General features: G+C 37.1%; 2 protein-coding genes and 1 long non-coding RNA gene across 5 annotated transcripts; 2 read left to right on the forward strand and 1 right to left on the reverse strand.

The window, feature by feature from the left end:
• Window positions 1-4,751: 4,751 nt before the first annotated feature.
• Window positions 4,752-7,251, forward strand: LOC131302464 (uncharacterized). The gene has a single exon (XM_058329129.1). The coding sequence runs from the start codon at window positions 5,690-5,692 to the stop codon at window positions 7,079-7,081; it is 1,392 nt and encodes a 463-aa protein (XP_058185112.1). The 5' UTR covers window positions 4,752-5,689; the 3' UTR covers window positions 7,082-7,251.
• Window positions 7,252-14,585: 7,334 nt separating this feature from the next.
• On the forward strand, window positions 14,586-15,085 carry LOC131302466 (uncharacterized). The gene is made up of 2 exons (XR_009191750.1): window positions 14,586-14,923; window positions 14,961-15,085. It is a non-coding gene; the product is annotated as an uncharacterized LOC131302466 (long non-coding RNA).
• LOC131302465 (inosine-5'-monophosphate dehydrogenase 2-like) lies at window positions 14,762-22,485 on the reverse strand. Of its 3 annotated transcripts, none has more exons than XM_058329130.1 (5): window positions 22,386-22,485; window positions 17,355-18,362; window positions 16,713-16,892; window positions 15,747-16,004; window positions 14,762-15,202 (listed from the first exon to the last, which is right to left on the reverse strand). In XM_058329130.1, the coding sequence occupies exons 2-5, from the start codon at window positions 18,351-18,353 to the stop codon at window positions 15,131-15,133; spliced, it is 1,509 nt and encodes a 502-aa protein (XP_058185113.1). In that variant the 5' UTR covers window positions 18,354-18,362; window positions 22,386-22,485; the 3' UTR covers window positions 14,762-15,130. The 3 variants fall into 3 exon arrangements, with proteins under 3 accessions (XP_058185113.1, XP_058185114.1, XP_058185115.1); XM_058329131.1 differs by lacking the exon at window positions 14,762-15,202 and adding an exon at window positions 16,156-16,249 and having other exon boundaries at window positions 15,865-16,004; XM_058329132.1 differs by lacking the exon at window positions 14,762-15,202 and adding an exon at window positions 16,156-16,253 and having other exon boundaries at window positions 15,865-16,004.
• Window positions 22,486-23,028: the final 543 nt, after the last annotated feature.

The following is a 23,028-nucleotide window of genomic DNA, read 5'->3' on the forward strand; positions in this document are numbered from 1 at the left end:
TACACAATGTCATTCCCTGCGGTTCGATAAGTGGTATCAGAGCCTGAAAGTCATGAGCTCGAGTCGCGGGAGCGTCATGATGAGGAAGGGATTGTTGGGCCCGAAATGCCCTCATGGATTTTGTAGAAACCCTTAAATTTCATTAGTTAATTTTAATGTTTGTAATTGAGGAAAAAAGGGTAGAAAATGATGTAAATGTGAATGTGGAGGTTAAATGTGAAAGAGTTTGAAAAATATGGGTGTTAGTGTGATTTAGTGCATGTGTGTATATGTGTGTGTGCCCGGGGAAATTATTTCCCATTTCCCCCATCTCTCTCTCTCTCTCTCTCTCCCGTTCTTTCTCTCTCGCTCCATCTATCCATCTCCCACACCCAAAAATTCACCTCCAAACTTCAAACCCACAACAATCAACCTTAACTTCATCTCTACTAGCGTATTCGGCCTCGTATCACGTTGGATAGAGCTCGGTTCGGTGTATTTAGCTCGTTTTGGATTTCGGAAGCTTGGGCTTGCTCAATCTCTTCGGTTTCGGCTTGGATACTCGAGGTAGGAAATTCTACATCTCTTTATATGTTATTTGAGTGTTCTTATGTCATCTTTGAGCTTGTATTGGTTGTTATTGAGATTGGATCGAAATCTAAAAATTCTATCAAAATTGCCTGAAAAACACTCTCCCTACCGGTAGGAACTTTTCACCTACCGGTTGGACAAGCGAGAAATTCTTCATAACCAACTCAAACATACTGCAGCAGCTCAAATTTTCCATTTTCTACCGGTAAGAACTTTCCATCTACCAATAGGCCAAGTACAAGATTCTTACGTTCAAAATATTGGCCTTTCTGTTTCCAAATTCTACCGGTAGGAATTTCACCCACCGGTAGGACAAATGCAAAATTCTCCTCTTCTACCGGTAGGCACATTGTCTAGGAGCTGTTTTTTCCTACATCTTCCAAATCACTTTTTGGAGCTTCTCATCGACTCTAATGAGTTTATTTATGCATTATTTCAAGTGTTTTGGAGAGTATTTTTTGTTTCATACAAGAGTGGTATCCGATGGACTTGAATGAATTCGTTGAGTTAAGAAATGAGAAATGTAAGTTATTGCACGTTGAAATACGAACGATACACATGAGTATGTGAATGACACGCAAACACTCGGGGCCCATCGTTGGGTGGGTGCCTGGTAGGGGATATCGGGATCCCATAATTGACCCGGCAGGAGCTAATGCTCGTATTGAACACTCAAGGCTTAACCTACAAGGTGGGCGCTTGGTAGAGGATAGCGGGATCCCATAATTGGCCCGGCAGGAGTTTCGGTTCAGACACATAAAAGATACAAGATGTTGCAACACGAATAGAATGAACAAAACTTAAGAGTATGTCGAGAAGAAGGATCGGTGATAGTTGGACACTTTGGTCATGATAAGTTGTGCTTGCAACCGTTGTCGTTTGGTTTCTATCATTTGTTCTTCCGTATTGCTCATTCGCATGTAGAGTTTACGTAGAATTTTCCACTGGGCTAGTGTAGCTCAAGCCTTATATAATTTTCAGGTGCTAACCCGGATCAGTAGCTTGCATGACTAGAATGCTTGGAATGTGGACATACCTTTTTGAAAGCTAACCAAAGGAGTTACCAATTCATCTTTATAAATTCCTTTTGAAAGATGTATTTGTAATTTAAGTTGTAATTCTTTTGACTAAGGAACATTTACTCTCTTGACACTTGATACTTATGTCAATTTGAGGCCGTTGAGCCAGTGATGTAATATTTTGGGAATTATTGGACTTTGAAATGCAATTACGAAAATGGAATGTTGAACTCTTTTGGGTATCGTACGGATTAATGTGAGAATTCTTATTACGAAAATCATTGATATTTATGTTGAAAATTGATGGCGTGACAGATTTGGTTACAGAATGCTACTCCCTACGACCGCTCTAAAAACAGACTTGCGGGTGCGATGTCGAATGTCATAAAAGACTTAATTGAAAATTTGCTAACACCAATTGGTTTTATGAGAGATGGTGGAAAAGCGGTCCCACAATTATGAAACAATCACTTGCACGAATAAGTCAGATCAGGGTACTACGACACCTTAATCCGTTTGGACCACGCACGGTCATGGCACGCCCTCATCACTCGAACTCAACGTTCCCTGAACGCAGGGTACATTACGTTTTTTGAGCAAACAGTGTGGATGACTTCCTTTGCTGTATCTACGAGATGAATAGTTGGGATCATTATTGTGGACTCAAAGTGGGACCAAATAAAGGAGTCTTAAGGGGTGGAGAGGATAGATGTATGAAAAGGAACTTAACCCATCTCCATCCAAATTTAAGGCTCCGTTTGTTTCGATGTAAAATGTTTTACGATGTAAAATATTTTTTCAGAAAATAAACTTCAAACTTTTATTTTTCGGTGTTTGGTTGGCACTTGAAAATATTTTCAGAAATCAACAAAATAGTGTAGAGAGGGAGATGGAGAGTTTAAACGGTGGAGAGATATGAGATTATTGGAATTGAACGTGGGTCAGGATAGACGATCGAGAAAACTGAGCAGTGAGAATTGCAGTACAAGGCAGCGAGTTCATTTCGGAAAATAACTTATGGAAGATTTAAGGGTAAGTCATTTTCATCCAATTAATGAAAAATATTTTACATGTAAAATATTTTTCTCATTTTTTACACAATCAAACACTGAAAAATAGGTAAAATATTTTACGTCCAAACAAACGGAGCCTAAATGTCAATATCAACATCTGCACAATTCCACAAAAAAATATCTATTTAGAATTTATAATATTATTAATGGTTTTCATAAACAAAGTGGTTGCTTTGTGGACTTACGTGCATTATAATCATATTTTTTCATCCATATTAATAGAGTTTGACTCAATGACAATAGGTCTTGTTTTGCCTTTAATATGGGTTTCATTTCAATCCAAAAATTAAAATCAAACCATTAATCTTGTAGAGCTTGACAAATATTACATCCATGCCTCTCAAATTATACGAAATTGGGTGCAGATGCAATCTTTCACAAAGCAGATCGATGTTGGTTATGTGCAACAAATTCAACGTCAAAAATTTATCCACACATAGGGTGTAAATAGCAACCAAACGTACGTACATTTTTTTATGCTTTTTTAAAATGAATTAAGTGCACTTAAAAGTCAAGTAATTCAAAAATTGTGTTCTCACGCCTGGAAGCAAGGTTTTGCCAGATCATAATCAATTTGATAAGCATGCATATCCCTCTGTACTATATTACTAGTATCTTCATGATCACCTAGCTAGTTAAGACGCGTCAACAATGGAGTCCAAAGGTAGGTGGTAATGTACTACTACTATTAATATACTTGGCCATTAATATCCCAAATTCCATGGCTTCAAGACCAGTAATACTCACATATCCTAGTCAAATATCAAGTAGGTGCTAACTTGTAATACCATTTGGGCATTATTTGCAAAAATGCTAGGAGTACATATGAAATGTACATATCAGTTTTATGGGGCCCACCTCGGGTTCCACAAAAATTATTCAAACCACCCATTATTTTTCAAACATTTTTTTATGGAGCTCTGTAAAAAATCAGCACAACCCGATATCGGTAAGGATTTTTTCTTAATTTGTGGAGGCAAAACTACTTAACTACTTAGTTTCGCCCCTACAAATTCAGAAAAAATCCTTACCGATATCAGATTGAGCTGATTTTTTACAGGGCCCCATAAAAAGATGTTTTAAAAATAATGAGCGGTTCGGATCATCTTTATGGGACCCGAATTAGACTTCACAAAATCTATATATACAAATTGTATGTACCAATAGCAGCACATTTGCATTTGTGACTTGCAAGCCCAAAGTCGGCATTTAGTTCATTCGCATTAGGCAGGTAGGTAGGTAGCTGTTCAATTCATTCTCTCTTTCTTTTTTTTTTCTTTTCATGGTCTTGGGTGTCCGGGCAATTTACGCGCATCTTAACTAATTTTCTTTATAATCTGGTCAAAAAGAGAGGTTATCCACGTCGAAACTAGCTAGGAAAATCCCAAAAATCACTTTCTTGCATGTTGACCCCAATTAAGAATTGAACCCTAGTCAGTTGTGTAGGAAGCAAATCCACCAACCAACCGGACTATTTTCTTTATCTTTGACCTGCCATGAATTGTCAACCAAGTCTACGGTATGTAAACAAAGTTCTCTTAGGGACCACTACCTAGTGCAGTTGGTTGCCTACCACTCTCCTCTTTTTGGAGGTGGAGGTTCAAGTCTGTCCATAGACAGTTTGAGATCAGGGCTATGGATAATTTATTCAATCTCCTATGCTAACATAACACATCCCGCTAACCGCCGTTACTATACCGTGTGGCCAAAAAAAAAAACTCTCTTTAGGAAGCTAGTTTAAAGGTGACTAGTTATGTCATTTTCAAGTCCCTTGTGAAGATCTCGAAAGGTTTGTGGTCCTTTTAAGGGTACTTTAATTTATTGGTCCCCTTGATATTACTGAGATTTAATTTTTGCTTATGTAGCTTTAGTTTTAGCAATTTGAACCTTACCCTTTCATTTCGTTTTAATGTTGTCTCTTCCATCTCCCGCTTATACTTCGAAAATCGGAAGGAAAGAAGACACTAAAACTAGAGGGATCGACACCGAAAACGAGGTGTTTGGGTTTTGAGTGAGATTTTTGGGGTAAAAAATAGAGAGAGACAGAGAAATGAGTATAATCATTGATGAAAAAAATTACTATCTCCGTCTCTATTTAAGTGTCCCACTTCGTAACTCCAACTTATTAAAAAAACATCATCATTACACCTCTCACATCAACTTTTACCTCTACTTTCCCTACTTACCCTCTATGGAGACATCATCATTATATTTTTACTCACTAACTTTTCAAAAAAGAATCTATTTTTAGGGGCAAAATGAGAAATATACTTACTTTTATCCACTAACTTTACAAAATGGACACTTATTAAGGGACAGCCCAAAATGAAATACTGGACATTAAAAAGGGGACGGAGGGAGTATTAAAGTTATTACGGGTAATTTGAAGCTACTCAATTTTTTTAGTTTTTCTTGGATATTTTTTAAAATACTTATGTAAAAGTTTTATTTTTTTTATTTCTCTCGTCGAAACGAACGCATATTACATAAATTTTGACGCAACACTAACAAACGCAAATTTTTTTTAAATAAAGACAAAACGAATAATGTAAATGAAAAATAAATTTTCAATTTTTTTTCATCGTATAAAAGATCTTGATGAAATTTTTCAAATAAAATCCATATTGCATATTTTTTAGATTTCAATAAATTTATAATTTTTAAACTTAAAATTCTATTTTTAAAAAATAAAGACTTTTTTCCCGTTGCGGAACGGGACCAAGTTGTTTAATGAAAGTGCGGTTTACTACTTAACAGGTGCCCAAGAAAATGTCTTCCACACGAGAGAGAGAGAGAGAGAGGGAGAGAGAGAGCGCGTACGGGTGGTTGAGTGCAGTGGCACCATGTGACTGATGATTTCGTTACTCATCCCATCTCCTTCCCATTAAAGTCTTCCCTTAAAGCTTTCACATACTCACCTACATATCCATCTGTCTCTCTCTCTCCTCTATAAAATTCACAACTAAACTGGGGATCTGAGTCTTGTAATCCTCAATAGATCTACAGACATCTGATAATTCATAACATATGGCTCCACCGCTGCAGTACTTCAGTTTCAGAAAGGTACTCATTCTTTCCACTTCTCTGTTATTACTTTTCTTCACTTCTGTATTAGTTTGTGCCCACACTGAAGCCCACTCTCTGAGCCATGAGTCCTCAAATAAAAGAAGAATGTTAGAGGTACAGAAAGAAGAAGATCAACCAATCAAGAACAAGTCCACCACCACCACCAAAAACCAAACCAAACTTATCAAACCCTCCACCAAAAACCAAACCAAATTGATCAAAACCGCCACCACAGACTCGGGCAAGAACCAAACCAAATTGTTGAAAACCACGTCTGGTTTAGCCAAAAACCAAACAGAGCTTACGAAGCTCGTGTCCTTGGAATCTACCAAAAACAAGACCAAGCTCATCAAACCCAATAAGAATTCAACCATGGAAACCATTCCCACCATCAAAATCAAGCTCAAGAAGCTTAATTCCACCTCGAAGGCATCGAACTCGACCAAACCCAGTTCAAATCTAGCCAAGAAACCCTTGGATCTACTCAAACCAAGCTCGCCAAAGAACAAAACAACAAAACCCATGTCCCCAAAACAGCCCAAAACCCAACTAGACAAGGCTCTCAATGAGACCAAATCCAAAAACCAAGAAACAGAGAAAAAACCCAAGCCAAACAAGACCCAAAAACCAACCGAACAAGATGATGTTGTGGATGATTTGGTAGAAGATTTCAGAGACCTACCTTCCAAGCTACAAGCAGCACTCTTCCCAGACTTGGAGAAGATTTCAACCACTTCCAAAATCTACCTAACCAGAAGCCACAAAGAGATAACAAAAGGGTTCAAACCCTTCGTGGGCACAAGCTACGCCCCAACCATAGCCTCCATAGTCTCGTTTGCTTTCATTTTGATCCCACTAGTTCTAGTCTCTCTCATCTTCACCAAGATCAAAGCCTACTTCTCTCTCCAGAAAATCCTCATTTTCATCCACCTCTACCTCTCCATCTACTTCTCCATCCTCTGCTTGTCCTCCCTGGTGACCGGCCTCGAGCCCCTGGGGTTTTTCTACGCTACGTCGCGGTCCACCTACGTCTGGCTGCAGGTGCTGCAGACCCTGGGTTACGTGTTGTACCTTCTGCTGCTGCTGATGTATCTCGTGCTGGTTTTCGCGACGGAGTCTGGGCTGGGCTCGAAGATGCTGGGCCTGGCCCAGACGCTCGTGGGCCTTGCCGTTGGGCTGCACTGCTACATGACGGTGTTCCATAGGGTCGTGTTGCGCCAGCCGCCCAGGACTAACTGGAGGATCCATGGGGTTTACGCCGCGTGTTTTCTCGTGATTGGTCTGTTAGCTAATGCCGACAGGAGAAAGAAGGCATACTTGGAATACGGTGGCGAGGAAGCCAAAAAGAACTGATTTTTTTTCCTTCCTTTTTTTTCAATATCAATATTTTGTAGAGGCGAGAAATTTCGCCTTCTTTTATTTGACAATTTGTGTCGTATATTTGTTGATAGACGATTTGTATGTTACTACGTATTAGACAAAATAATGAATAAAGGGCAATTATTCCCCTCCCTGTTTTTAAAGTGTTTCTAGTCCAGTATATCTCTGTCCAGTTTTATGCCGTGTTTTTTCTGGTGATTTGTCTGTTAGCTAATGCTCACAAAAGACGGTGGTGAGGAAGCCAAAAATAACAGGATTTTTTTGGGTTTATTCTTCTTTGGTCATTGTTTTGTAGAAGCGAGGATTTCGGATTTGGATATTGACAATTTGTGTCATATATTTGTTGATAGAATAACGTACAAAATCATGAATAAATGACAACTATTCCCATCCGTTTTTCTGACAGGCATACGGGGATGAGATTTGGTTTTTTTCTGACAGGCATAAGGGTAATGGGATGAGATTTTTGGTAAATTTGGTGGGTGAGGTGTCCAGTCAATAGACTTTGACAAAAACTTAGGATTCGCTACAATAAGAAACTGATCCTGGCATGTTTGCTAGGGGTCAATGGAAAGCCACAAGAAATTCGGCCGGATAAGCAATTCCTCCTTGTCATATTCGGTATTTGTGAGCCGGACACCTCCTTTTCATATTTGGAATTTGTGAGCCGAATATGGAAGGCGGTGAGAATTGTGGAAAATATTTATATCCGTCCTTTTTAGACACCCCATCCAATTTATATCCCTCTCTATTTTCACCTTAAAAATTATAACTTTGTCATTATTTTATTTACAAAAATGAACTGAAAATGCCATTATTCATCCATATGCCCCTTATCCAAATAAACATTATAAATAATTCCTATATATATATATATATATATATATATATATATATATATATATATAGTCCCCTTCTCCTAAGGACCACCTTATTTTAATAAAATAAGGACCTCCATTTCCCAATCAAATTTTGATGATCCAAGCCGCTCAATGTATTCAGAACGTGATTTTAAGGGTACCCGCGAGAAATCAGCAAAAAAAAAAACCGGAAAGGGCTTCATCCGAGCAGTTTTTGTTATGTTTTTATCAAACGGTTCAAATAAAAACTGCTCAAATCAAGCCCTTCCCGGTCATTTTTTTTGCCGATTGCTTGCGCGTACCCTTAAAATCACGTTCTAAACATATTGAGCGGCTTGGATCATTGAAATTCAATCGGAAAATGGGAGAAATGGGGAGGTCCTTATTTTAACTAAAATAAGGACCTCCTTATTTGAAAATAACTGTATATATATATTAGTCCGGATCTCCTAAGGGATCCCGTACGGTCTTACCGTGTGGGACTCCCCTTTCCTGATCGAATTACGACGATCCGAGCAGCTCAAAGTGATCAGAACGTGATTTTAAGGGTACTTGCGAGAAATCAGCAATACAAATGATCAGGAAAGGCTTCATCCGAACAGTTTTTTATTGAACGGTTCAGTAAAAAACTGTTCGGATCAAGTCCTTCCCGATCATCTTTTTTGCCGATTTCTCGCGGGTACCCTTAAAATCACGTTCTGCACACTTTGAGCGGCTCGGATCGTCGCAATTCAATCGAGAAAGGGGAGTCCCACACGGTAAGCCCGTGCGGGATCCCTCATTGGATCCCGAGTGTGTGTGTGTGTGTGTGTGTATATATATATATATCCCATTTATTCCCTCTAAAAATTTTGATAGCTAACAAACGAGCCGCTACAGAGAGGGCCGGTGCTATTGGCTCGTCTATGGGCTCAAGAAGGAATTGGATCAATGGGATTGGGCGGTTTAGTCCCATCAATTTTTAGCTCCTTTCCAAGCTCAATTTGAAGATTGACCTCATTTATTTTTTAGATCTCGTCGAGCGCATATAGTCTTAAGAGCCTTCAACGATCAATCCCTAGCTTAGTCATGAGACTCATGACAACAATCACATTTTAACTTTCCTAAAAACTAGGGTATTTCTAATGGCATAATCAAAATTGGATACTAAAAAATTAAAACTTGTCACCTCATGCTTCGCTTACTCCAATGGTGATATGTGGAATAATACTCCAAGCGTAGGGTTTAACACATCGATTGAAGCATAGTAAATCGGAAATCCGGGATCGTACCCAAGGGAATAATTATATGGCTTGATCGGATTTGTAAATGCAAGTAAGGGCTTTCGGCTTTTAGACAGCCAACTTTGTTTTACTTTAAACGGTGGAAATAAAAGGGCTAAATTAAAAACGAATTAATTAGAGAAAAGATAGGCTAGGTCTAGGAAATTAACACTCAAGACTCAAGCTAAATCACACTCTTCACCCAATTACACAATTTAAGATATTTGGTTAAAATTCTCAAATCGGAAGATAAAATGGTTTGAGAATCAAGCTAGCTCTAGAATTCATTTGGCAAATACCTCGAGCGACAGAGCTCTAAGCATCATGTGTGGTGGGTAGGCGATGCTCCCACCTACACATGATCAAAGAGGTTAACACCTCGGTGATTTGACAAACAAACCCGAACCCGACATCAATTTTCAAATCAAAGTTTTAAGCTTTATTGGGTGCAAAATGCAATTTTCGCCCGAGCCATGAGGTGCTAATCACCCCATGACCTAACCTTTGAAACTACTCACCCATATCTAGAGAGATAGGAGCAAGCAAAAATCTACTTAGCATAATGAAAAGCAACACTAGAAGAAAATTAGAGATTAAGATAGATCGGGAGAAAATAAACAATTTTAATTAAAGCAACAATATCAAAAACTAACAACTAAAGGCAGAAATTAAAGTATTTAAAACTGAAAAATGAAGAACACTCAAGAACAATTTGAATTGTAATGAAATCTAATCTAGATCTAGAAATTATGCTACTTGAATCTATCTACTTGTTTTTTTTTTAAAATAATGAAATAAGCTTTTATACTTCTAAGATCCGCGCCTGGAATATTCCCTAGATGCTCTGAAAATACCCTGCTAAGCCCCTCGGCATCGATGGCAACGGCCTTAAAGTGCTCTACTAAGGGGCTCGCCATCGATGTAACACATTACATCCCATCGATACCGAGATGAATAAGAGACTGGACCACTAAGGGGCTCGGCATCGATGGACCATAGAACTTGACATCGATGCTGAGCGCATTAACCCAGAATTCTGCCTTGGCTGCCTTCCTCTTGCTCGGGCAATTCTGCTTCTACTCGGGCAAATCTCCTTCTGCTCGGACAAATCTCCTTTTGCTCGGGCAATTCTGCTTCTGCTCGGGCAAATCTCCACAGCATCTTATTTTCATTCGGAAAAATTTCAAAAAAACCTCTGAACTTTCTGACAACTTGCCAAAAAACACTTGGACTTTCACTATTGACAAAAAAACACCTAAACTTAGCATTCCGTTAGCAATTAGGCCCCTGCCGTCCAATTCCGTCTAGTCCTAACGGATGGAGCTAACGGAAGACATTAACTTTTTATTTTTTTTTATTTTTTACATTCAAAAATTACTTTTAACTCTTTCTTTTTTTATTGGTAAATAAATATGCAATAAAGTTTTTTTTTCCTTACTATTTATCAAAAATTACTTTAACTCTATTTTTTACTATAATTACAAAAATAAATTTAACCACCATCTTTTTTGTTACTGTCAAATTTTACCTTTCGCCTTTTCTCTCTCTCTCTCTCTCTCTTTTTTTTAGAACTTTAACCCACTCCACCAATCAACTGCCAAAGCTCTAGCTCTAATTTCAGAAATTCAAAATTACTTTTAACCTCGTTTTTTTTAGCATTCTTGTTTTTACTCTTTATTTTTTTTAGTAAATAAATATGATATAAAATTTTTTTCTTACTATTTATCAAAAATTACTTTAACTCGAATCTTTACTATTTATAATAATAACTTTAAGACCCATTTTTACTTTCAAATACTCTCTCTCTCTCTCTCTGTGATGAAAATCCTCCCCCCTCTTCTCTCCACCGATCAATTTGGAGAAACCCAAAATTCCTCTATCAGTTGGTTGTGGGGTTAAATTTGAAAGTAACAATAAAAAAACGGGGCGGGGTGCGGGGAAGCAGGGGGGTGTTAAAATAATTTTCGTAAATAGTTAAAAAATTGGGGTGAATAATTTTTGGAAAAGAGTAAGGAAAAAAGAACTTTATTGCATATTTATTTATGACTAAAAAAAGAATGAGTTAAAAGTAATTTTTGAAAGTAAAAGTAGTAAAAAAAAGAAAAGGTTACAAAGAGGAGGTTAAAAGAACTTTTGAATTTTTGAAATTGTGGCTAAGGTTTTGGCGGTTGGTTGTGGGGTTAATTGGTGGTGTGGAGTCGATTCTAATAAGGAAAAAAGGGAGAAGGAGGGGGGAGTTGAGGAAGGTAAAATTTGAAAATAAAAAATAGGATTAAAGTAATTTTTGATAAATAATAAGAAAAAAAAAGAACTTTATTACATATTTATTTACCAATAAAAAAAGAAAGAGTTAAAAGTAATTTTTGAATGTAAAAAGTAAAAAAAAAATAAAAAGTTAATGCCTTCCGTTAGCTCCATCCGTTAGGACTAGACGGAATTGGACGGCAGGGGCCTAATTGCTAACGGAATGCTAAGTTTAGGTGTTTTTTTGTCAATAGTGAAAGTCCAGGTGTTTTTTTGCAAATTGTCAGAAAGTTCAGGGGCTTTTTTGAAATTTTCCCTTTTCATTCTCTAAACTTAAGTAAAGATTGCATTTTAAACATTTCTTTTACCTTTTATTTACTTTAATTTATTTAATGAAAATAAGAAAGTACCCCTATTTGGAAACAATGGCATTACCAGAATTTTGAGATTTCAATCTAATCAAAATGTTGACCCCCAGCTTTTAGTGTAAAACAGAAAACAGCACACTTTTCTATCTAATAAATGGCTCAAAACATGACCTTAATCTTTGAATAAAACCTTGCAATTTTGAAGTTGCTCTTAGAAAAATTCAATGATCAATTACCGCCATTTTTTATCTCGAAAATCGATATTTTTTCGAAAAGTGATTTTTCCATACTTAGACAGATTTTCAGGGGCCAACAGGGTCTTCATTGGTTCCTCGGGTACTTGGACGCACTCGGGCCATGGATGATGTCAAAATATGTCTTATTCACACGATTTACCTAAAAGCACTAAAAACATACCTTATGAGTAAACGCAATTAAGAAGCAACTAATTAAGCGATGAAATTAACTAAAACTAGATACTAGCGCACCCTGCATTGCATTAACGGGTGCTTATCACCTCATCTCTCTGGTAATCCATTTAAGGAGTTGTTAATACTCCCTCCGTCCCATCTTCATTATTCTGTTTGTCTCTTTTATATCTTTTGCTTATATCTTTTAGTGTGGATTTTGAAAAATATGCAATATAAATCTTATTTGATAAATCTCGATTAATTCTATAATACAAAATTTTTAAAATTATGAAAAACATTATAAATTGAGCAATATAAGCAATTAAAAATTGTCAAAAATGGACATTGAAAATTGGACGAAGGGAGGAGTATTAAGAAGAGCCCTACTATTGGTACCGACGAGGGAATCTACATACGGCATATATCACAGTATGGGGCTCACTACAAATTCCACATAACTGATTTGATCCCTTGGAAAATTTAAAAATATCTTTTCGAGTGGCTAATGAAAAATCAACTCAATGAAATATGTGGGAGTATTCGATCCAATCTTCTAACTTCTCATTCCGAAGTTAGGTTAACTATTCCGAAGTTAGGTTAACTTTTGTCGAAACCGCCTAGTCGCCTACGGACAGAGCTAGCCTAACGGACAAAGTTAGTATTTAGCTTTCCGATGGGGAGTGGTTAAATAGTTATCCGACATGCGTCCATAACTATTTGACCGCTCACAACACAGAGCTTGGAAGACACATGGTATGGAGCCTACGGACGCATGTGTGGAGGCCCACCGGGACGTTAGGTTTGTCGAGTAAAATCGGCGTTTTCTGCTCCCCAGAGAGTGAAGACATTGACATTTGCGATTGCTGTTCGAAGGTAGTGGTTTTGCGTCGGTGGAGAAGAGAGAGATAGAGACGTGCACAGCTGTGAATGGGTCCCCCAGCGACAACAGACATTATTTTCAAAAGATCCCTGCTAATGGGTACACCATTGTTGCACCCAAAGATGTACATCGCATTTCGTGGAACCCACTTTGGTCCACACGAATGATCAGGATCGTTCAATTTTTTTTTTTAAAAACATTTCTTCGAGAGTCCTTGTGAAAAATATTGGCTTATTTGTCTTTATTCAAAAAAAATTAGATTTCGATCGTAATTTTTTTACTTTTTGGATTCTTCCTGTCATGACGATGCAATAATTTCCAAAAACACTAACAAATATGAAAAAAATTAAAAAAAAAAAAAGCCAATTAGTTTATTTAGCAAAACGGAGAAAAACCCAAAACTACCACGCAAACAAATGGGTAGGGTCTTAATCATTTGATAACGATTGGTTTGTACTAATTAATGAATCCTTACCATTATATAAGTAGAGCTGTGCGGCTGTGCACAGCGGTCTTTTTCTCCTGCCTCGGGTCGCGCAAAGATGATCGGAGCCGCTCATGGCTAAATTCTGAAGTGATTTTGGGTGTTTTGTTAACGCCTCTAACGATATCGAACGAAACTCATTTTTTACAAAGACCTTAAACGACATATTTTGAACAAAATGAGCGGCTCCGATCATCTTTGTGCGACCCAAGGCGGGAGAAAAAAGCCGTTGTGCACAGCTGCTGTGCACGAATCATTTCTGATATAAGTAGGACCTACGAAGATCAGCAAGTCACATAGGCCTATTTTGCCCAAATGGCTTTTTTTTTTATTCTTATTCAAAAAAAAAATTGTATATATTGTCTTTTCATAACATGAAGAATCTAAAAAGTAAAAAATTACGATCGAAACCCCAATTTTTTTTTAATAAAGATAAAAAAAATTGACCAAAAACTAACAAATACGAAAAAGATTTAAATAAGCAAAAAAAGAATAAGCCATTTGGCTTATAAGGCCACAGTAGAAATTAAATTACACCAAGTTTTAATAAAAATAGCTAATTGACTTTACAAGAGTCCAAGAAACATGATTCAGAGGATGCAAAAGATTTATCCAAATCTGATCAACAAAATTCTCCATTAGTATCAGATTCATTGAGCCCCCTAGGTCTTGGCTGAATGACAAAAAACCAAAAGCATAACCATTATGGGGTACTTGTGTTTTAAATCCCAAGGACTTTACAGTTTCATAAGGGAAATTGATTTTGACACTCCAGTTTTAGCTATTAGCACTCCACTTTGTGTCTTGATCATGTGAGATTACAAAACAAAAAGAATAGTGCCAAAATCACATCACTTTCCTAAGATATTTAGTCTGCATCAAAGTAACAATAATGGGATTTATAATACCAAACATCACATGATATTATATGCCTTACACCGTGGGATACTAAATCCGTTGTACGTTTAATCCAACCTGTAAAAATGTCAACCCTACACCAGATATATGGCCTCCTTGAATGTATAATCCAATTCGATGTTCATATCCGATCAAACAAAGGGGCCTTGTGGCCTTTCTTTCTCTATCCCTAAGTATGCAGTTCAACCTCTTATTAAATGTGGCACCATAGACATACACGTTTCATATTTAGCATCAAACTTTCAACCTCAATATAACATTCAACCACAACAAAACATTCAATCTCTTATTAACCCTGCTTAATAGTACACTCGAGCAATAAATTTATAAAAAAAACACGCAAAAAGTAACAAACGGTCCAGCTGGTCACATTATGGAACACCAAAAGGGTTCTTGCCATTCAAAAAAATATGGAACACCAAAAAGGGGGATCCATACACGGATGCAGTTCATAATTTCCCAAGAGAGTACAAGTGCCTTGGGTGACAAGGCTGGCCGCAAAAACTACCTGGTCCTCTCCATTACAACGTGTAAGCTGCCCATGCTGAAATATGAATTTGATATAGATTGAATTCCACACATAAGGGCTCCAAATGTCAAAATGATTTCTTTTCATAAGAAACCAGCCCATGTACTCCACCTTCAACTTGTGCTGCACCACTACGAACCTGTACAAGCCGAAGTAACAAAAAAATATCATGTGACAGAATTACTATAGTTAACTACTTCTTCCCCCTTATATACGATTCACAGGAACTCTCATCCGTCAGTGATTGTGGTCTCATGTTCAAGTTTCCAACCACTGAACCAACCCTTAACCCACTAAATAAGCAAAAGAAAATTACTCTCAATGAGCAAGAATGAAATTAGATGTATTGCGGATGGAATAAGCTGTGAAGAAAAGAGAAATGATGTATTATTGCTTGTGTCAAACCATAATCCTAACATGCCTTTATATAGGCTACAATGTTCTTGGTCACTAAGAAATCTAAACCAAATAGGAAACATGCATTATAAAGAAATCAACCCAACTAGGAAACATGAGTAATAGACCCTACAAAACATGGTAACATAATATTTCTCAATATTATGTTAACATAAGCTGTGCTTCAAGTTTATAGCTAATGTAGATTAGCAAACAATAGTCGTACTGGTTAGAGCTCAGAACCATAGAATATGTAACAGATAAAAAAGCTGGTTGTTTTATCATACCTCGAGCCTAAGTACTGATGATCGTAATAGCTCATGAGCAGATTGCAAGGAAGAGGCGCCAAGATCTTGGAAACCCTGCTTAACTGCTTGCATGTTGTATGGTAGAAACTTCAAGACAGAGCCTTTGTCCGCAACAGCGCCAACAACCCCTTGAGCAATCTTTAACTTAGCTGTATCACCCAAGTATCGGGCATCGCTCCCTTTCATCATTGCTTCTAGAGAGCCCATGCCTCGATATTTTTTGATGCGGTGGCCACCCTGTTACAGAAAAACACGTGGAAAGAGATAATAAGGAAGGAATTCAGAGGAAAAGGCAAACATGAGCTGCTTCTGCATCCCCATGTACCCAATAGAACACCTTACTCCAAACAGAAAAGTATCCGTACAAACAAGAAAGATAAAATCGTACTCTAGTTGATGAACATGTCATCAGTTACTGATTTGAGTGTATTTTTCAACCATAAAGAACTGGTGGAATCCATATCTCTCACTGCCATACTTATCTTCCTTCATCCAAACATCCAACATAAAAGGAATTATCAGAAGGCTGGGGAAGCAATGTAATGAGATATAAATTGATTACTTATCAAAACAATCAGAAACTGTTGACGATATCTTGAAAAACAATTCACCCCCTTCCCCTGTTCTCTCATTAGAGAAAATGAAGGACTTGTACCGAAGAGAAAGGAAGAAAGAAAGACAGCTACTTCGCAGCTTGTAAGTCTATGTCGTCGCTCCTTCATAGGTGTGCAACGACATCAATATAAAGAGAAACAGAAACATATCTACTTGCTGTAATTGAGAGAGAGGAAATAGTTGATATGAATCAATGTAGATACACCAAGGATACTAAATGTCCATACCGCACACTTTGCACATAAATAATGGAAGGACTTAATTCCATAATACGAACAACTCATCATCTACAAAAGCAAAATAAAAGGAACCCGACACGGCATGCATCACCTGATACTCATAAGCTCCAGGAGCTTCATTACTTCCCGCTAAGAAGCTTCCCATCATTACAGTTGAAGCGCCAAGGACCAAAGCCTTGACAATATGTCCGGAGTTTGAAATGCCACCATCAGCAATGACAGGAATACCACTTCTTTCAGCAATAGATGAAACCTTATACACTGCAGTTGCCTTGAGCAATTTCAAGAAATGAAAGACAGTAAAAAACAAATAGAACAACCCCATAAAATAAAAGAGAACTTTCAGCCATCATCAGAAGTTTTCTATGGCATAGATATACCAAATCAATTTAAAGTTGAACTAACTTCTCAAGAAGGTACTACTAGATGTTATCAAAGTCCCCTCATTTTGGACATTGTTCAGGAGTCAGCGTCCACTAGGCAAAAATTCATTCAAGTTAGAGACGAGAGGCCATCACTGTTTGTATCCCAGCCCCACGCCATAGAGGATAATTCACAATCCTGCTCCACTTAGCTTTACCCAAGAGCAAATAACTAAAAAGAATTTCAGAAAAGGAAACCTTATGTATCCATTCTACAGCTTTTTCCAGTGCAGTTCCACTGAAACAGACATAGATAACGAGATTACAACAAAAAAAAAAATAAGAAACTTGACGTATTGATTAACCATTACCTGTCCTCGACCGACAGCACAGACCTCCTGCGTGGTGCAAATGGAGCCGGAACCCATACCAACTCTCAACCCATCAACTCCAGCCTGAATCAAGTTGCATGCTTGATTAATTGTCACAACGTTCCCCCCGATCACATCCAACTCCGGATACGTCTTCTTGACGTACTTAATCATGTCAATTTGATAACTTGAATTTCCCTGAGAACTATCCAACACGACTACATCGGCCCCAGCCTTCACCAATTGCTCCAACCTCTCCTTATCCGATTCCCTTGTTCCAATTGCCGCTCCCACCATGAACTTGCCATCTGACCCCATCGACGGCATTCCCAACTTTGGAAACCCCCTAATTCTGCCTACGTCAGCTGCACTCACCACATCCACTACTTGTCCGTCTTTCTCATTCACCAAAGGTACAAATTCAAGATTCTTTGCAGCTAAAAATGCAGTAACTTGCTCTAAATCGTAGTCGGATGGAGCTGACATGGGTGATTTGACCATGTAGTCAGAAACCCTAGCTTGTTTGTCATTCAATGCTTCCCAATCAGATTTTGTGACCACACCTAGCAGCTTCGACTTCCTGGTGCCAGACTCAGTAACCAGAATACACGAAGGTGAAGAACTGAATTCCCCAATGGAATCGATAGAATCAGAAGGAGATTTGAATATTACATCGGAGACGAAAGGTATACGGTGAGACTTGGCGGAGCGGATGATGGCGGCTTGATCGAATGGGGAGTTGTTAGAGTGAATGATGCCGATGCCACCAAGGGCTGCCATGGCAACAGCCATAGAGGACTCAGTGACAGTGTCCATTGGGGAGGAGACGCAGGGGATGGAGAGGTTGAGGTTGCGGCTGAGTTTGGTGGAGAGCTGGACCGAATCTGTTGGGAAGTCGATGTAGTGAGGGAGGAAGATTACATCATTGTACGTATAAGAGTATCCCTGGTTGAATAGCCTCTCCGCCGGGAATCCATCGTCCATCGGAGCTCCGTCCATCGGAGAGACCTAGAGTTTGGAAACAAAGAAGAAACAATGATCAATCTACAAACAACTAGTAGTACTATGAATCATATGTATGAATACAAATACGAATACAATATGATACGATACGGATACGAAAAGCCAAAAAAAAATAGGATACATCAGGAATATGGCTGTGTTTATATATTATTATAATTATTACTCTCCTACTAGGCATAAAAAAGGAAGTCAAAAGAAATAAAAAAGAGCAGTTGAATTGTCAATACCATCCATCAAGCACATGTCAATGTCATAAGTCATTTCAGAACAAATAGTTTTTTCGTTCCAAAATATTTATTTGGTTCGTGAAACGGAGTGTTAAAAATAATACAATTTTTGCAAGAAAAAATCAAAAGTTTTTTAACAACTTACTAGATATCAATAAGTATTTTTAATTTTTGAAAAAAATTTAAACTTTTTTTTAAAAAAATTGCATTATTTTTATCACTCCGTTTTGCGGACCGGACAATCATTTTGGAACGAAAGAAGTACGAAACATCCAACATTCAGTACATGCCAAAAGTCCATAACAAGAAGTTAAAATCCCTATTAATTTCCATTCATGTCAACCGTAGCTTTCAATTATCAACTTCAACTGCACCCGCTTCGCCTTCTATGTACATCCTCCAGTTTAGTAAGGGGTATATCCTCCAATTTCTAATACTATATACTCTCTCTATCCCAAATTGAATGACAATTTTTGAAATCTGTGCCAATTTCAATTCTTTATATCTTTCAATATGAATCTTAAAAAATATGCAATATGGATCTTGTTTGATAGTTCTCGATTAGTTCTATTATATAAAGTTTTCAAATTCGTGAAAAACATTATAGATTGAAAGATATAAGCAATAAAAAATAGAACAAATTTCAAAAATTGTAATCCAATTTGGAACGGACGGAGTAGTATATAGTATATATCAGTGTATGTCATACATAGGCTCCTCCATTTGTTTTGAAGATATATTTTATAAAAAATTGTTGGGAAGTCCACTATAGCATATATGTAACCTACTAAATCCACTTCTAAATTTCATAACCCCTCTAGTCCACTAATTAGGTTTTGGTAAGGCTTTAAGTCCAATTCAATTAAAAAATAAATTAGTTCAGGACCAAAATACCTTTACCTTTAAAAACTGTTAATCTAATATATCTCACTCCTATAAAATCTCTCATATCCCACTCCTATAAAATCTCTCATATTCACGTTGTTTCCATATCCAAAAGGGAAACAGAGTCCAAACGAGAGAGAGAGAGAGAGAGAGAGAGAGAGAAGATTACCATTTCCATTCAAATCCCATATTTTTAGCCTATTATCCGTTCTATATTTGAAATCCCAGCAGTTACGTTGGAATAAAGCGACAAAAGATTCTCCTTTTCTGATACACTGTATATAACGTAATTGTACATATATAACGTTATATACTCGTTTATCAATTCTCATTTAACGTGCGATACTTACATTTTACGTTATATACTCATTCATCGGCTCGCATTTAACGTTATATGAGTTTTTGAAATCTTTTTTTTTTATTATAATACAAGAACATATAACATTTCACATTTACATCTGAACGTACATATATTAACATAAAATGGTATATGTTCTATAATTTTTTTGGAGTTTCGCTGCACAAAAACTCCCATATAACATTATATTTTTACTTTATTGAATTGATCCGCGCAGCGGCCTCAATGACTTGCTTCGAGTAACAATATATGTTCTTTTTTTGTTGGGAGATACACAAGTCAGCAGCTTTCATATAATGTTATATGTTTTATTTTTTTTGGAGTTTCACAGCATAGAAACTCACATATAACGGTATATGTTTTACATTATTGAATTGGTCCGCGCAGCGGCTTCATTGACTAACTTCTGATAACCGTATATAAATAATCTTATATATGTTTACAATGCAAAAACAAACAAAGAACTTTATATGTGTATTATTTTGTCACATAAATAAATACACACAAAAAAACGTAATAAGTGTGACAAAAAATAAACATATAGCTTATAACATTTTACATGAGATTCTGTCCTTTCTAACTCTAAAAAAAATAGAAAAAAGAAGAGGAGGAGATCTTGTAACTTCTTTCCCTTTGTCGCCGTCGCCTTCTTAACGGCCGATTTCACATGTAACTTAATACTCTTCACCCCTTGAACAACTGCACAAATAATAAGTCAGTAAGGCCGCTGCGCGGACCAATTCAATAAAGTAGAACATATAATGATCAGAATTTGATATAATCATAACTACTCGCAATCAAAACCCTAACTTATATATTATTAACTGTTCAATTGTGCTTTGCTAATGAGTTCTTATATATACCTTGAACTGGACTCAGTCACCAACATTGATATAACCATATATAACCCTATATATTTGTTGAACAGAACATCATATATAATGTCTCACGAGATAGTAGATCGTATATAACGTTATATAAATCAGAAACTATATATACATATATGCAAAAGCGACAAAACATCATATATAATGTCTCAAGAGACACTATATTGTATATAACGTTATATAAATCAGAAACTATATATACAAATATGCAAAAACTATATATACATATATGCAAAAGCAACAGAACATCATATAAAATGTCTTACGAGACAGTAGATCATATATAATGTTATATAAATCAGAAACTATATATACATATATGCAGAAGCAATAGAGCATCATATAAAATGTCTTACGAGACAGTAGATCATATATAATGTTATATAAATCAGAAACTATATATACATATATGCAAAAGCGACGAAGGGCGACGATCGACGACGAAGGACGACGGCGAGGAGGAGTGCGATGTCAGCGACGAAGGGCGATCGACGACGAAGGAAGTCTGGGACGTGGGTTGATCTCTGTTTTTCGTCCGTTGATCTCGTTGTTGGAGTGACGACGGCAATCGAGTGCTTAACGACGGCGACGGATACGACTAGAACGGTCAAATAATGGCGATTAACGTCCGACTAGAACAGGTGAGGAACGGAGAAGAATGTCCGACTGAATCTGGGTGAAGAACGGCGATCTAGTGCTTTTCTCGATTCTTCTACGATTTTTCACCAAAAGTATAGTTCTTTCTGGAAAAATAATGGTGGGGGGAGGGGGGGAGGGGAAATGGTTTTTGTACCGGATAGTTCTTTCTGGAAAAATAATGGTGGGGGGAAGGGGGGGAGGGGAAATGGATTTTGTACTGGATTGGAGAGAAATTTCCGGGATAGAGAAATTTCAAATTGATGTTTTTGAAATAAATGAAAAAACGGGGCAAAAAGATTTTTTAAAATAAGGGTATATTAGTCTAAACATGGTTATTATATCTTTACTAATAAGTTAGTGGACTTAAGAGGTTTTGAAATTTAGAAATGGACTTAGCGGGTTTGGAAAGTGGTATAGTGGACTTATGAAAAATTCTCCCTATATTTTACCTATTTTCCAGAAACAATTTTTGGTGAAAAGTATTACACTCGGAAATGGTGTAAGTCATTTTTGGTTTCCTATTCCTTCACATGCTCAATCAATAATCGTGAGTCTATTGCGCTCCTCCGTAGGCGCCAACCTTTTCATTCCCAGTAGATTTACAAATCAATAATCGTGAGTCTATTGCGCTCCTCCGTAGGCGCCAACCTTTTCATTCCCAGTAGATTTACAAAGTTGAAGCACTCTAATCACAATCAATCTTAATCACATGCAAAACACAAATTTGATCAGTATCTTTAGAAAGTTGAGGCACTCTAATCACAATCAATCTTAATCACATGTAAAACCCCAATTCGATCAGTATCTTTACAAAGTTGAAGCACTCTAACCACAATCAATCTTAATCACATGTTAAAAACCCTAATTTGGTGGTTGTGATGCACCACTGATATCCACTCTATTTTCGTTGGGAAAATTTTCGTCATGGGAGATATTCATCAACTATCAACCAAACACCCAAAATGACAAACGGAAATCCAATTGAGAGAGAGAGGGAGGAGAGAGTGAGTACCTCGGAGTGACGACTCGCGATCTAGGATTTCCGGGTTTGGAAGTATCCACTGGTAACTAGTTCACCTGAAGCCTCAGCCCTCAGGTATCGATTTACCGATATCCGTTGGAGCGTAATATTTACTGATTCTTTACAGGGTCTCATAAAAATAATATTCAAAAATTTATAGATTTTTTTCTAGATTTTTTCGGGATTCGAAATGGGGCCAAATGCATTTTTCTCTGTGTGGTTCTCTGCAAATTGTCTCTGCGGATAGCAGGGCTCTTTCTTAACATATCTATCTAATTTTCTAGGGTTTCTACTTCGTTTGTTTTTTTTTTGATCTACTAGGGTTTCTACTTTATATTTACAGTATTATTATAGTTTCCCCCTTAAAGTTCTACTTAATTCCTTAAAAAATTCATTTTGGACGCGCCGTAGGCCCGTAACCTAAAACGTATCTTTGGCATATCCAAATGTATTCAAAATTGAAAACACTTAAATTAAAATCTTGAGTACCTATTTGTCGCATTTGATACCCATACACGACTAGTACATAGTACATACATTATCCGAAATAAGCAAATTAAAGCTTGAAATGCCACTTTTACCTTTTTACCTTCTACCTCATTCATCTTCCATTTACCATAATACCCCACCTGCA

This window comes from Rhododendron vialii, chromosome 10a, assembly GCF_030253575.1.
Source record: "Rhododendron vialii isolate Sample 1 chromosome 10a, ASM3025357v1".
Lineage (NCBI taxonomy): Eukaryota > Viridiplantae > Streptophyta > Magnoliopsida > Ericales > Ericaceae > Rhododendron > Rhododendron vialii.

Coding starts and splice junctions, on each gene's coding strand:
- LOC131302465 (XM_058329130.1), bottom strand. CDS start 18,353: ATGGACGGAGCTCCGATGGACGATGGATTCCCGGCGGAGAGGCTATTC. Junction 16,893..17,354: donor GTGCTGTCGGTCGAGGACAG/GTAATGGTTAAT, acceptor AAATTGCTCAAG/GCAACTGCAGTGTATAAGGT. Junction 16,005..16,712: donor CTGGAGCTTATGAGTATCAG/GTGATGCATGCC, acceptor TTTCTGTAACAG/GGTGGCCACCGCATCAAAAA.
- LOC131302464 (XM_058329129.1), top strand. CDS start 5,690: ATGGCTCCACCGCTGCAGTACTTCAGTTTCAGAAAGGTACTCATTCTT.